Source organism: Cervus elaphus, chromosome 20, assembly GCF_910594005.1.
Source record: "Cervus elaphus chromosome 20, mCerEla1.1, whole genome shotgun sequence".
NCBI classification, from domain to species: Eukaryota; Metazoa; Chordata; class Mammalia; order Artiodactyla; family Cervidae; genus Cervus; species Cervus elaphus.
This window is the reverse complement of record NC_057834.1, coordinates 34,470,571-34,485,643: the sequence shown is the minus strand read 5'-3', so window position 1 is coordinate 34,485,643 and position 15,073 is coordinate 34,470,571. Positions and strand designations below refer to the sequence as shown.

The 15,073-nt window shown below is 39.2% G+C and overlaps 2 protein-coding genes across 2 annotated transcripts in view; one reads left to right on the top strand and one right to left on the bottom strand.

Moving 5' to 3' along the window:
- The first annotated feature begins 5,398 nt into the window (after positions 1 to 5,398).
- On the top strand, positions 5,399 to 6,352 carry LOC122676604 (olfactory receptor 10Z1). Its single transcript, XM_043876039.1, has one exon. The coding sequence runs from the start codon at positions 5,399 to 5,401 to the stop codon at positions 6,350 to 6,352; it is 954 nt and encodes a 317-aa protein (XP_043731974.1).
- A 6,947-nt stretch (positions 6,353 to 13,299) lies between these two features.
- SPTA1 (spectrin alpha, erythrocytic 1) overlaps positions 13,300 to 15,073 on the bottom strand; it is a 67,466-nt gene continuing 65,692 nt past the window's right edge. Inside the window, exons 50-52 of the mRNA XM_043877186.1 lie at positions 14,892 to 15,038; positions 14,229 to 14,373; positions 13,300 to 13,691 (exon numbers count right to left, since the gene is read on the bottom strand). Of these exons, the coding sequence (XP_043733121.1) occupies positions 13,566 to 13,691; positions 14,229 to 14,373; positions 14,892 to 15,038 (418 nt within the window). The 3' untranslated portion in view covers positions 13,300 to 13,565. The remainder of the gene's footprint in view (positions 13,692 to 14,228; positions 14,374 to 14,891; positions 15,039 to 15,073) is intronic.

Below are 15,073 nucleotides of genomic sequence, written 5' to 3'. Positions count from 1 at the left end.
TCAACAACCACAGATATGCAAATGATACCACTGTACTGACAGAAAGTGAAGAGAAACCAAAGAGTCTCTTGATGAGGGTGAAAGGGAGAGTGAAAAAGCTGGCTTAAACTCAGCATTCAAAAAACTAAAATTGTGGCATCTGGTACCATCACTTCATGGCAAATAGACAGGGAAAAGTAGAAGTAGGGACAGGTTTATTTTCTTGGGCTCCAAAATCACTGCAGACAGTGACTATAGCCACAAAATTAAAAGACACTTGTTCCTTGGAAGAAAAACTATGACAAACCTAGACAATGTATTAAAAAACAGAGACATCATTTTGCTGACAGAGATCCATATAGCCAAAATTATGTTTTTTTTCAGTAGTCACATACATATGTAAGAGTTGGATAATGAAGAGGGCTGAGTGCTGAAGGACTGATATTTTCAAACTGTGGTGCTAGAGAAGACTCTTGAGAGTCCCTTGGACTACAAAGAGATCAAAGCAATCAATCCTAAAGGAAATCAACCCTGAATATTCATTAGTGGGACTGATGCTGACCAAGAACTTCCAGACGTTCAAGTTGGATTTAGAAAAGGCAGAGGAACCAGAGATCAAATTGCCAACATCCATTGGATCATCAAAAAAGCAAGAGAATTACAGAAAAAAGCATCTATTTCTACTTCACTGACTACGATAAAGCCTTTGACTGTGTGCATCACAGCAAACTGTGGAAGATTCTTGAAGAGATGGAAGTACCAGACCATCTCAACTGCCTCCTGAGAAATCTGTATGCAGGTCAAGAAGCAACAGTTAGGACTGGACATGGAACAACAGACTGGTTCAAAACGGGAAAGGAGTATGTCAGAGTACATCATGTGAAATGCCAGACTAGATGAAGCTCAAGCTGAATCAAGATTGCAGGGAAAAATATCAATAACCTCAGATATGCAGATGACACCATCATTATAGCAGAAGTGAAGAAGAACTAAAGAGCCTCTTGATAAAAGTCAAAGAGGAGAGTGAAAAAGCAGACTTACAACTCAACATTCAAAAAAACCATGATCATGGCATCTGGTCCCATCACTTCATGACTGATCAATGGAGAAACAATGGAAAGAGTAACAGACTTTATTTTCTTGGGCTTCCAAATCACTGCAGATGGTGACTGCAACCATGAAATTAAAAGACGTTTGCTACTTGGAAGAAAAGTTATGACAAACCTAGACAGCATATTAAAAAGCAGAGACATTACTTTGCCAAAAAGGTCCATCTAGTCAAAGCTATGGTTTTTTCCAGTAGTCATGCATGGATGTGAGAGCTGGACCATAAAGAAAGCTGAGGGCCAAATAATTGATGCTTTTGAACTGTGGTATTGAAGAAGACTCTTGAGAGTCCCTTGGACAGCAAGAAGATCAAACCAGTCAATCCTGAAGGAAATCAGTCCTGAATATTCATTGGAAGGACTGATGCTGAAGCTGAAGCTCCAATACTTTGGCCACTTGATGTGAAGAACTGACTCATTAGGAAAGACCCTGATGCTGGGAAAAATTGAAGGTAGGAGGAGAAGGTGAGGACAGAAGATGAGATAGTTAGATAGCATCACTGACTCAATGGACATGAATTTGTGCAAACTCTGGGAGACAGTGAAGGACAAAGGAACCTGACATGCTTTCCAGTCCATTGGATTGGAAAGAGCTGGACACAACTTAGTGATTGAACAATAACAATTTAAGATGTACAACTTGATGATTCACTGTATGTATACATTGTGAAATAATCATTAAAATCAAACTTATTAACATATCCAACATCTCATGAAATTAAATATTTTTTTGGTGCATGTGGGGAGAAAACTTATGATGTACCCTGCTAACAAATTTCACATATATACAGTTCAGTATTTTCACCTATAGTCACCATTCTACACATTAGATTGCCAGAAGTTATTCATCTTGTATAATTAAAACACCTTTGACAAACATCTCCCCATTTCTCCCTCCCCACAGTGCCTGGTAACCACCATGCTACTCTGCTTCTATGAGTTTGACTATTTTTGATTCCACCTGTAAATGAGATCATAGAGTATTTTTTTCTGTGACTTTAAAGTCATAATAGCTACAATGAAAAAATTCATGAAATAGGCTCCAAGAGCATTGGAATTGATGAAGAAAAAATTAGTTAATTGGAAGGTAAATCAACAGAAATAACTCAATCTGAAGAGGAAAAAATAGAGATGAAATGAACAATTTCTTTGAAATTTTTGAGACACTATCAATTGACCCAACATATGTGTAATTGGAATAACAGAAGGAAATAAAAAGATAAAAAGAAAGAGTATATTTGAATAAATGATAGCTGGAAGCTTCTCAAATTTGGTAGAAGACAATGACCTACAATCTCCAGATGTTCAACAAACCATAAGTAAGAAAAGCACAAAAAGCACACAGAAGCATATTATAATTGTTGATAGCTGAAGGTAAAGAGAAAATATTGAAACAGGAGAGATTTGATGTATTACATAGAGCAAAATATGATGTATTATTTGCAACATTTTCATCAGAAACTAGGGAAGACAGATACATTAAATGCCATGGGAAATGGAAAAAAAAAAATCTATTGATCAAGAATTTTTTTATCCAGTAAAGCAATTTTTGACAAATAAAGACAAAATAAAGATGCTTTCAGGTAAAAGCATAGATAATTTATTGCTGGCAAACATGCAGTATGAGAGTACTTCAGGCTGAAGAAAAATGAAACTCATCATAACTTGGATATACAGCTAAGAATGGAGTACTGAAAATGGTAAATGTATGGTTAAATATAAAGGATTATATACACTAATATAATTTTCCTCTTAATTTCCTTAACAAGGCATATACATGTTTGAAAATTATAGCAATGGATTAATGGAATTAAGTAAATGGAACTCTGTGTGTGCAGGCCTGCGTGTGTTAGTCATTCAGTCATGTCCAACTCTTACGACCCCATAGACAGTATCCTGTCTATCTCCTCCGCAGGCAAGAACACTGGAGTGGATGGACATTCCTTTCTCCAGGGGATCTTCCTGACCCAGGGATTCCTGAATTGCAGGCAGATTCTTTAACTTCTGAGCCACCAGGGAAGCCCAAATGGAATTATGCAATTGCAAATTTACTGTATTTTTCTCGAAGTCATTCATTATTAAGCTTAAATAGATTAAGTTAAAAAATGCAGGCTATACCTCTAGACTAACAAATAAAAATAGTAAGGAAAACTGCCATAAAGTCAATAGTTACACTAATCCCATCCTACTTTCCACATTTCATCTTTTGGATCCTCCTAACCAATGCAGAGTACCAGGAATTATACTGTAGTTAGGAGAATGTGTTCTTAGGTCCTCTTGCCCCTGTGCTACAAACAGGCAGTCTTATATTAATAAATTACTTAATTTTCCCATGCCTCAGTTTTTTAGTCTTAAAAATGAGAATATTAAATAACCTTTAAATACTGTGACTTTAACAGTGATTGTTAAATTAATAAAAAGCAGTGAGTAAAAAGTCTGTCATTGAATTACAAGATAACACATCATTGTTGGTTTTACTGAATCTATGAATGGGTGATGATACATATTAGAGATGCAAATATTCATGTCACTAGTATTAGTAGAGGAAAATGCATGCTGAGAGTGAAGAGTTAGATAAGATGATTAGCCTGGGTAGACTTTCTGGACATTTTTACATTTAAAGATAATCTAAGTGTGGTAGATTGGAAATCTGGCTGCAGATACTGCACTATTTTTCAAAAAAGAAAAAGTATGAAAATAAGGTAAAAATTACCTTTAAAAAATGTGACTGAAGATAGTGAGACAGACATTTGAAGATATTAATATGCAAGAAGAGATTGAACCTAACAGAGATTGGAATATTCTCAATATTTGAGTGTGAAGGTATATGTGACCTCAAAATAGAAAGAACATTAGACATGGTCATCTAAAACTTTTAAGACAACAGTAATGGAAGGTGAATACCTGTTTTCTTTCTGTTCTTATAGTGTGAATTTAAAAGCATCAATTTTAAGTTCTGTGATTTTGGGCTGGTCACTTAAACTTATCAGGCTCACTTTCTTCAATTAAATGCAACTGTTACCATTTCTTTCTAAGTCCTTCTAAGTTTTAAAATAGATTAACCTATGAAAGTTATATAATGTTTAACACAAAACAGATGTATAAATTATTGTTTGAATCACAATTCTAGTACCCCTTTGTTCACATTTCCTTTTTCTGCTTTTCCCAGAAGAATATTTCTAGTTAATAACAAGCACAAATTGCTTGCTGAAACAGCACCCACTGGGACTGTGGAATCTTTAGAAAGAGAAGCTGTTTTTATGGAACAGATTCACCCCTGGGAACAGGGTTTGGAAGGTTCCCTGGTATCATTTGGGAACATCACTCTGGCTCAGAATAGGAGTTTCTAATCTGGACCTCAAGTCCTTTCTCCTACAGACAGGTCTACCGGGGGTCAGATTAGTACATGGCTGCTTAAAGGCAGGATTTGTCCTCACTGTGAGCCACACTTCAGGTGAGTAGGGAATCCTCCCTTGTCTAGTCTCGTAGAGACAGTGAAGACTGACAGCTGATCACTGGGCTGAAGGATGTGCAACTTGCCCTGATTTTTCCTTCAGTGCTTTTCATAGACTCTCTTGAACAAGGGCTTGCAGAAGGGGTGTTATAGATATAAGAAATTATTGTTGAGCAAACTGTTTCTTATTTTGCATCATGTGACAGAGTGTCCCACAGTGACTGAGACGAGTCATCATTGTTTGGGGGAAATAATGTTTGATTAGAACACAAGGCACTTTTTCTCTAGTCTTGACTTATTACGACTTCAAGGAAGTCACTCCACCCTCTTGGCTGTGTCACTTACTCACTAAAATAATGTCCATCATGCTACCGAACTTCAAGTTCTAACAGGCAGCAAGATGTGTCCACATGTGTATTATGTAGTGTTGTGTGTATAATGTTGGTATATGTGTGGTGTGCATATCTACGTATATATGTGCTGCCTGAATATATGTTAATTTACAATGTGTGTCCATGTTTGATATTAATGGTAAATGTGCAGTGCATCGTTTTGAACATGTAAAATGTGCACAATTATGTGTGAGTGCTTTGCATGTGATATGCATGTATATAAATGCATGCATATATGTAGTCACATATGTGTGTGTATATTGGGTATCTTTGTATCCACATATGCACATCTATGTATGTGAGAATGGATTCATAATCTGTGTGTCTAATAAGTATCTTTCTGAAGTTTATTACTGTCTAAATCTTTTTAGTTACAACAGGTACAAAGAAATCAGAATCCACCTCATCTTGGCTTTTGAAGAAACTAGACATCTCCTGGCAAAGTGGAAGGAATCAAGTCTATCAGGATGTCACTCAGAATGGAGCAGACCAATGCAACCTTCTGGAAGGGCTTTGTCTTCCTAGGCTTCTCCAGCTTTGGGGAACTGCAACTATTGCTCTTTGCATTGTTCCTCTCCCTGTATCTTGTCACCCTGACCAGCAATGTCTTCATTATTGTAGTCATCAGGCTGGACAGTCATCTACACGCCCCCATGTACCTCTTCCTTTCCTTCTTAGCTTTCTCTGAGACCTGCTATACCTTGGGCATCATCCCTAGAATGCTTTCTGGCCTTGTCAGGGGTGAGCAGGGCATCTCCTTTGTGGGCTGTGCTGTCCAAATGTTCTTCTCCGCTTCATGGGCCTGCACCAACTGCTTTCTTCTGGCGGTCATGGGCTTTGACAGATATGTGGCCATCTGCACCCCACTACACTATGCCAGCCGCATGAATCTTACTCTCTGTGCCCAGCTTGTTGGCACCTCATTTCTGAGTGGGTCCCTCTTCAGTCTGGGAATGACACTGGTCATTTTCCACCTCCCATTCTGCAGCTCCCATGAGATCCAGCACTTTTTTTGTGACACGCCACCAGTGCTGAGCCTGGCCTGTGGAGATACAGGCCTGAGTGAGCTGGGAATCCTGATCCTCAGCCTGCTGGTTCTGCTGGCCTCCTTCTCCCTCATCGCTGTCTCCTACAGCTACATCCTGGCAGCGATCCTGAGGCTCTCCTCCACTGAGGGGCGAAAGAAAGCCTTCTCCACCTGTGCCTCACACCTCACAGTGGTTGTTGTTCACTACGGCTGTGCCTCCTTCATGTACTTGAGACCCAAAGCCAGTTACTCTCTCCAGCGGGATCAGCTCATTGCTGTCACCTATACTGTGGTGACTCCTCTCCTCAATCCCATCATTTACAGCCTGAGAAATAGGGCTGTGCAGACAGCCCTGAGAAATGCTTTCCAAGGGGGATTACTGGGTAAAGGGTGAAGGCTACCCGATGGGACAGTCCCCTTTGTGTGGGCTGGACATACACCAGAAACCAAGGCCAGTGGGCCAGATGGTCAGAGTCTTAGACCAAACCTACCTATCCCAGTTCCCTGAGAGAGCCCCATCCTGTCTCTTACAGGTTCCCCAGGGTTGCTGGGGAAATGTCAAGGCAGGACTTCCTGCTCTGGTTACTGTGCTTAACTCACACTGAGCTGAGAGTCTGAATTTTCATTTCCAGCCTCCCATATGTCAGCAGTAGTTCCTGAAACTCAGCTCATTAAGAATTTTCTAACTGAGCTGAAAAAGATGAAGGGAGTTTCAAGCACCCAAGTTCAAAGCAGCTGGGGTCCTTCCAGGGATACTGTAGAGATTTCTAAAATCATTATATAATTAGACTACCCCACCAATAATGTTCTTCCAAGATCTGAAACTCAGTGACTATCAGGTTAGCAAATCAGTTTGAATGCTTTGCTAAATGAAAAGGTCAGTTATTTTTTTTGTCTTCGACTAGAGGTCTTTAATCTTTTTATGTAGTCTTTTTTTTTTTTAATCTCTGGCTCATTATTTCTTTGCCTTCCTCTTTTTAACTAGCTCTCCTAGTTGGATAGATTCTATTTACTTCTTATTTTCCTTGATAATTTCTATTCCTCTCTAAATTACCCCCTTATCTTGGGTATATGGACCTCCTCACTTGGGTCGCTACTTAGCATGGATACCATCCTTTAGAATCTGTTGCGGAATTCTCTATTCTGTTTGTTTTACTTTCCACCCTCAATATGCATGGTACCAGACATTTCTAGGGATAAGTAAGTGAAAGTCATTCAGTCATGTCTGACTCTTTGCAACCCCATGGATTGTAGCCAGTCAGGCTCCTCTGTCCATGGAATTCTTCAGTCAAGAATACAGTGGGTGGCTGTTCCCTTCTCCAGGGGATCTTCCCAATCCAGGGATTAAGACCAGGTCTCCTGCATCACAAGATGATTCTGTAAAGGTGGAATGAATCCACACAGTTGTCAGGTAGGAGTTCAAATACAGGCTCTGCCACTTACAGTGTGACCCTGGGTAAGTTACTTTCTCAGCTTCAAAATCCTCACCTGTCAAGTGGTTTTATTAATAACTTCATAGTTTTGCATTGCTGACTAAACAGAGTCATGAATATAAATTATTTAGTGCAATACCTGGATCATATTAATAATCATCTTCCAACAAATGTTAGCTGCTGTACTTAATAATGTGCTAAGCAAATTGATACTGGCTTTTAATTTAGGGAGAGATTATTCTCGATGGAAGAACAGAGGAGGCTTCATGTCAAAAGTAGTACTTGAACTTATTCCCAAAAAGTGAGTAAATTTTGAATGCAGTAAGTGGAAATAAAGTACATATATTCTAAGAAGACAGAACAGAATAACTCTGTTAGTGGCAAGACAATACACACCTGTTACAGAGTACAGTGAGTTGTCCCAAGGGACAAAAATATCTCACAAATGATTGGTGAAGTTAGCTAGGGTTAAGACTTCTTTGTGCACAGCATTGTGAATACCTTGCTTCAGACTTGTTGCTTTGGGCAGTAAACCTTTGAGCAGAGACTGGAGTCGAATCTGGGAAGCTATTTAAGAAGATTAATCCAGTAACAAAAAGTGAAGTGTGACCCCGTGGACTGTAGCCTACCAGGTTCCTCTGTCCATGGGATTTTCCAGGCAAGAGTACTGGAGTAGGTTGCCCTTTTCCTTCTCCAGGGGATCTTCCCCACCCAGGGATCGAACCTGGGTCTCCTGCATTTCATGCAGATGCTTTACTGACTGAGCCATCAGGGAAGCTCCAGTCTAGTAACAGAGAAGATGATAAATCTCAGCAGGCAGAAAAGGAGGCAAGGAAATCCATAAGAAATCCATTGACATCATTCTAAAGAAAGGCAAAAGGACTTGAATAAAGAGAGAAGTATTGGGAACTGACAGAAATTGTAGACATAAGAGATTTTGAAAATGTAGGATTCATGTGATTCACCAATAAGTTAAAAGTGGGACAAGACTTAAGAGAGAGAGAAGAATGTATATTAAGGGAATGTTTTGCAGATAGGAATCCATATTTATCTATGCTCTCAGTGAAGAAACATATCCTCTAGTAAGAATTCAGTGGAAAGCAAATGTGGAAGAAAGCTAGTCCAAGAGAAGAGAAGAAGTTGTAGAGAAGTAGAGTGAAAGGACTTGAGTGGAAAGAACCTGAGTCAGGGAAGAAAAGCCATGTATGTACTCTAAACTCCTTTTCAGTGAGTCTGGAAGTAACCTCCTCACTGCACTGAGGCTCTTTGAGCAAATTCATTTCCAAAGTGCATGCAGTTCATCTAGAATCAGTTCAGTTCAGTTGCTCAGTCGTGTCCGACTCTTTGCAACCCCATGAATCGCAGCACGCCAGGCCTCCCTGTCCATCACTAACTCCCGGAGTTTACTCAAACCCATGTCCATCGAGTCAGTGATGCCATCCAGCCAGCTCATCTTCTGTCATCCCCTTCACCTCCTGCCCCCAATCCCTCCCAGCATCAGGGTCTCTTCCAATGAGTCCACTCTTCGCATGAGGTGGCCAAATTATTGGAGTTTCAGCTTCAGCATCAGCCCTTCCAATGAACACCCAGGACTGATCTCCTTTAGGATGAACTGGTTGGATCTCCTTGCAGTCCAAGGGACTCTCAAGAGTCTTCTCCAACACCACAGTTCAAAAGCATCAATTTTTCGGTACAGCATCGGACCTTGCTTTTATCACCAGTCACATCCACAACGGGGTATTGTTTTTGCTTTTGCTCCATCTCTTCATTCTGGAATTATTTCTCCACTGACCTCCAGTAGCATACTGGGCACCTACCGACCTGGGGAGTTCCTTTTTCAGTATGCTATCATTTTGCCTTTTCATACTGTTCATGGGGTTCATCTAGAATAACATTCCCTAAATGCACACTCAGCAACAATGTGTAGAGATGTTCTAAAAATTGCTAAGTATTACTCAGAGGTCCAGGCTTTCCTGGTGACTCAGATGGTAAAAAATCTGCCTGCAATACAGGAGACACAGGTTTGATCCTTGGAGAGGGGAATGGCTACCCACTTCAGCGTTCTTGCCTGGAGAATTCCATGGACTGAGGAGTCTGGTGGACTATAGTCCTTTGGGTTGCAAAGAGTCAGGAAAGACTGAGCCACAAACACGTTCACTTTCACTCAAGGGTCCATCTACCTTCTAAATATATTAGTCTTAAGTATGAAAGGATATAAAAATCACATGAGGGATCATCCAGTATACATTCCTGGGAACCATCTCCATAGAACCTGACATGATTGCTCTGGGGTGGCAGGCAGAAATAATCTACAAAACCCCCTCAAGATTCAAATTTCCTCCCTTGATTACAATTACAGCCATATACTTAAACAAGTCCTCCTGCCAGGTACATACACACATATACACATAGCAAAGCAGAGGTCCCCAGATATGAACATGTCCACATATGCCCTCTAAAAACAGATCATGTCTTTTTAAAGAGCCAATTAATTCCACAAGTTTCTGGAATCATTTTGCTTGAGTTTAAAGCATAGTTTTGCTACTTTTTAGATGTGTGATCTGGAGGAAGTTTATTAACATTTTTGGGCCTCCATTATCAATGCTAAAATGGAATTTTAGCAGTATCTATTTCGTAGGGCTTTTTGTGATGATTAAGATAAAATATTTAGAACAGAATCTGCCATACATGAAACACCCAACATGACCATCTATTATTACGTGAAGTTTCTAGGCAGTATCGCTTTAGGCTGACACATCTGTTACCTAGTTTATGCCGGCAGGAGTCAGTGCCAAGCATCTTATGTATCATGATATAACCAGACAAGAGTAAAGTGCTGTTACCTGGCACTGTGCCTGACTGGAGAAGGTAGGAAGATGGACTCAGATCCATCTGAGAGGAGTAGGTGCTGGGGAATGGGTCAGGCTCTAGGGAAAAAGAATCAGATGACTTCCAGGCAAATATTTGGCATCAGGGAGACCCATAAAATGTTAAAGAGAAAATTCAGTTAGGAGTGAATTTTGGGGACCCAACCAAGTGGTAGTAATCATGAAAGAAAAATCAAGAGTGTAGGCTGTGTCTCAGAGGCAGGCTCCACTCTCTAAATTATAAAGAAGAGAATTACTGAAAGTAGAGCAGGGATTCTGGTTTAAGATAAGTAAACAGAAGATCTAGAAACGAAGACTATATATGTGGAGCTTAACCCTGAGATCAAGAGGGAAATTTGATACAAGTTCTAATTGTTGTAATATTATAAGTTGAATATTTATATTCATAATTAAGTTATGCATGACAATTCCTATATTGTCTTTTTTTTTTTGGCTTGAGTGCACATGTGGCCAGAATCTGATTTCAGAAGGTGCTGTGTGTAACTCTGACAGTACCATCTTTTTAAGGCATTTTTTATTGATTCTTTACATAAATACTATCTTCTTTAGCCTCTATATTATTGCAAAATGCCAGCTGGATGAAACACAAGCTGGAAACAAGATTGCTGGGAGAAATATCAATAACCTCAGATGCAGATGACACCACCCTTATGGCAGAAAGTGTAGAGGAACTAAAGAGTCTCTTGATAAAAGTGATAGATGAGAGTGAAAAAGCTGGCTTAAAACTCAGCATTCAAAAAACTAAGGTCATGGCATCTGGTCCCATCGTTTCATGGCGAATAGACGGGGAAACAATGGAAACCATGGCAGACTTTATTTTCTTGGGCTCCCAAATCACTGAAGATGGTGACTGATGCCATGAAATTAAAAGATGTTTGCTCCTTTGAAGAAATGCTATGACCGCCTAGACAGCATATTAAAAAGCAGAGACATTACTTTGCCAAAAAGGTCCATTTAGTCAAAGCTATGTTTTTTTTCCAGTAGTCATGTATGGATGTGAAAGTTGGACCATAAAGAAAGCTGAGGGCTAAATAATTGAAGCCTTTAAACTGTGGTGTTGGAGAAGACCGTTGAGAATCCCTTGGGCTACAAGGAGATCAAACCAGTCAGTCCTAAAGGAAATCAGTTCTGAATATTCATTGGAAGGACTAATGCTGAAGCTGAAGCTTCAATACTTTGGCCATCTGATGAGAAGAACTGACTCATTGGAAAAGATCCTGATGCTAGGAAAGATTGAAGGCAGGAGGAGAAGGGGACAACAGAGGATGAGATGTTTGGATGGCATCACTGACTTGATGGACACGAATTTGAACAAACTCCAGGTGCTGGTGATGGACAGGGAAACCTGGCATGCTGCAGTCCATGTGGTCACAAAAAGTTGGACAGACAAAAAAAGTTTGGTCACAAATAGTTGAGCAACTGAACTAACTTTTGTTGATTCTTTAGATAAATACTCTCTTCTTTAGCCTCTATATTATTAATCTCCTTTTCTGAGATGTTACTAATGGTCCTTTGCCTTTAAAGACTCATCGCATGCCTACCAATGTGATTTAGGACTTCCAGATTTTTGGCAGGGATCAAGGGGAGAATGGAACCATATTCACCTTTGCTTTTGGTTATTACAAACAAGCAATTTTTTTTTAGATTTTCAAGGCTCAATTAGTGTGATATTAAATGATACTGATTTTTGATAGCCTAACAGGGTATTAATTTTTTCAACTATAATGATATTTTGCAGCTCATAATTTGGTAACACAATTTAGACATTTATGAACATTTTTTGAAATATGTTTTATTATTTTTCATAATATGTAATTGTTTAAGCAAAAAACAGCTAAAAAAAAACCAAAATAAAACAAAACCTATACATTATTAGCAACAAAGATAGCTTTTCAGTTTTAACCAAAATTTCTTTAAATGGCTCCTGTGACAGGATTTATCCCTTAGCAAGGACTAATATCTATGCAAAGAATGAGACTGAGTCTTGAAATGGTAATCAAGTGACCATACATGGACTGGGAGGCAGAAACTGTTGGTGCAGGATACACAAACAGCTAGGCTGCTTCATTTCATACTGAGCAAAGAAATAAGTCTACTCACAAGCAAATGGCACAATACATTTTTACAAATCAGGATGAACCAGTTTAGATCAAACCTGGCCTGAAAATTCTTTGGAAATAGCACCACCTCTTGTTTATTTTTTCTTAATTTTATTAAAAAGAAAAATTCTACTAATTTTTACACTAATAAGAGATAAAAGTAAATGAAAACAAAGATTCCTTTTTAAAAATATTTGGCTGCATTGGGTCTTAGTGGTGGCAAGTGGGATTTTTGTTGCGTCATGCAGTATGCTTCATTGTGGCATTCCAGCTGTCTAGCTATTGCACAGGCTTAGTTACTCCAAGGCATGTGGGATCCTAGTTCCCCCACCAGAGAGGAACCCACATCTCCTGCATTGTGAGGAGTATTCTTAACCACTGAACTAGCAGGGAAATCCCAAAGATTCTTTTTTATCACATTAAAATGTTGGAGAAAATTCAGGGACATAGAGGACAAAAGGAAGAGTTTCTATGCTCCTATTTGGCTGTTCCAAGAGTAATAACATTCACTTTAATGGGGAACTATGAAAAATGGACAGATTAAGAGGAAAATGGGTCTATGCTGATTTTCTCCATATGGTTCCATTTTATAGATTAAAGTGTCAGGGTTTCCCAGAAGGTCAAATATCTCCATTTTCAAATGTAAGAGTTTAATCACATTTCAAGTTCAAGAAACACTTTGTAAATTATCTTGAATCTTATGTATCTACTTTACCGGCCCTAATTTACAGTATAATTTGCTGCCTATATTTAGATGACAGTACAATTCTCAGAAATGTAGAGACCTAACTGATCAAAAACATTTTATTTCACGTTGTCCTCCCCAAAATAAGAACTGCATAAAATGCTTTAAAAAAAAAAGCAAATACTTTAGTCTGTAATCATAACAAAATTAAGTAATATTGCATAGAACCCAACAAATGAAAAATAAAAACTTTATTTAGCACCCTTCAGCAGTGATAGTTGCATATAAAATAAACCCATGGCCTCCTCTCCTCCAGTGTCATTAATGCCTTTGTCTCCCAAGCTCGAGATTTTTTTTTTTCAGGTCTTACAATAAATGTAACACACACACACACACACACACACACACAAACTATCTTCCCATCTTCCATATCTGCCTATCTCCTTCATCCCCCAATACTTCCCACAACATCAAGATTCTCTGACCCAGAAAAAGCTGCCTCTCAGTTGCCAAAGTAAGAATTGATGAAGCCAACGTAATCATAGCCAGCAGGTTGGCTTCGACCCCTTGGATCCACATATTGCTGCATACATGAGGCACAGAATGACACTTGTTCTGGGGTTAGGGCCTGAAACATTAAAAAAAAAAGTTACCGTGATAGAAATTCAGAATAGCTAACTCTTTTGGGCTTCTAATATGCTCTAAACTCAGGAAGCAGAGAGGTTTGGGCAAAAGCAGCCAGTCCTGGGCCTATCATGTGCTTTTCTTATAGAAAGAAATCTGTAATTTCTAACGAATAAGACCAACTCATCTTTTCAACTCAATTCTTATCCAAAGACTCCCATTTCATTCTGATTGCACTGTTTACCCTCTTCTTTAAATTTGGCTTATTAAATAAACAGAATAAAGGAATAGTCTTAAAACCAAGTAGCATGTTTGGGATTAATGATGAAATATTTAGACATTGACTATAGGTTTTTGAGTTGGGTCAAAACAACATGAGGTAGTGGCCAAAGCAAATGATAACCAGTGCATGACAATATCTGAGAAAACATGGGGGAGAGGAAAGCAGTTGCCTATGGTAACTAGGGAGCCAGACCTGAGATGAACAAAATCTAGATGATGATGCGAGTGCAGTGAGAGTGGATACAAACGGGAATCTGACCTGCTTCATGTCCTCTTTCGTAATATAAGCTTTGCCCTCTGCCAGCGCTTGGAAAGAATCTTCTAGTTCATCACTGGATCTGATGTTCTCTGACTCCTTGTCGGTCAAGAAGTTGATATATTCATCTTTTGAGATATAGCCCTTTCTGTTGGAGAAATAGATCAGAAACTGTCCCCTCTCAAGACAGAGAGGAAGACAGGTCCCTTTCTCATTCTACTGAGTGTCTTAGAGACAGAGATAAGATGAACCCTCTAAGTTCCTGTTCCATCTCAGCTCTCTGAGACTACAGGAGATGATCTTTATTTGACCCCCATCCTCATACCCTTAAGCCAAATAAACAGTTTCTTAAGTTCCAGTCGCTGTTTCCACATGAGTAATTCAGCCTGACTCCCTAAGTAGAATTTGGGAATTTTCCACTAGCACCATCTCTAGGTATCTCAAGCTCTTCAAACTGATCTGAAGACCTCTACTTTCTGGTCTTGTTTGGTCTTTAGTATTCTAAAAGGGTACCAGAAGCTGCCCAATTCATTTATGGTAGTCTTGATCTTCCTACTCTCAAGATGAATTAATTTTATATTTTATGGATCGTTTTACTTTCTGCACTTGCCCCCCTCCCCCAAGACCTATTCCCTGCTGTGGTCTGGGTTTTGTTCTTCCTCCTACCTCCCTGGATCAACAGTATCCAGGAATTTCTCAAACTTGGGCTCAGGTTCACCCTCCTCCACCATGGGCAAGTAGTAATTGAGCCCTCTCAGGCAGGACCGGAAATCTTTGTGATTCAAGCGACCTGTCAGATTCTCATCAAAGTGCCTAAAGAACAAAAAATATTTAATCAGGTTCAGTAA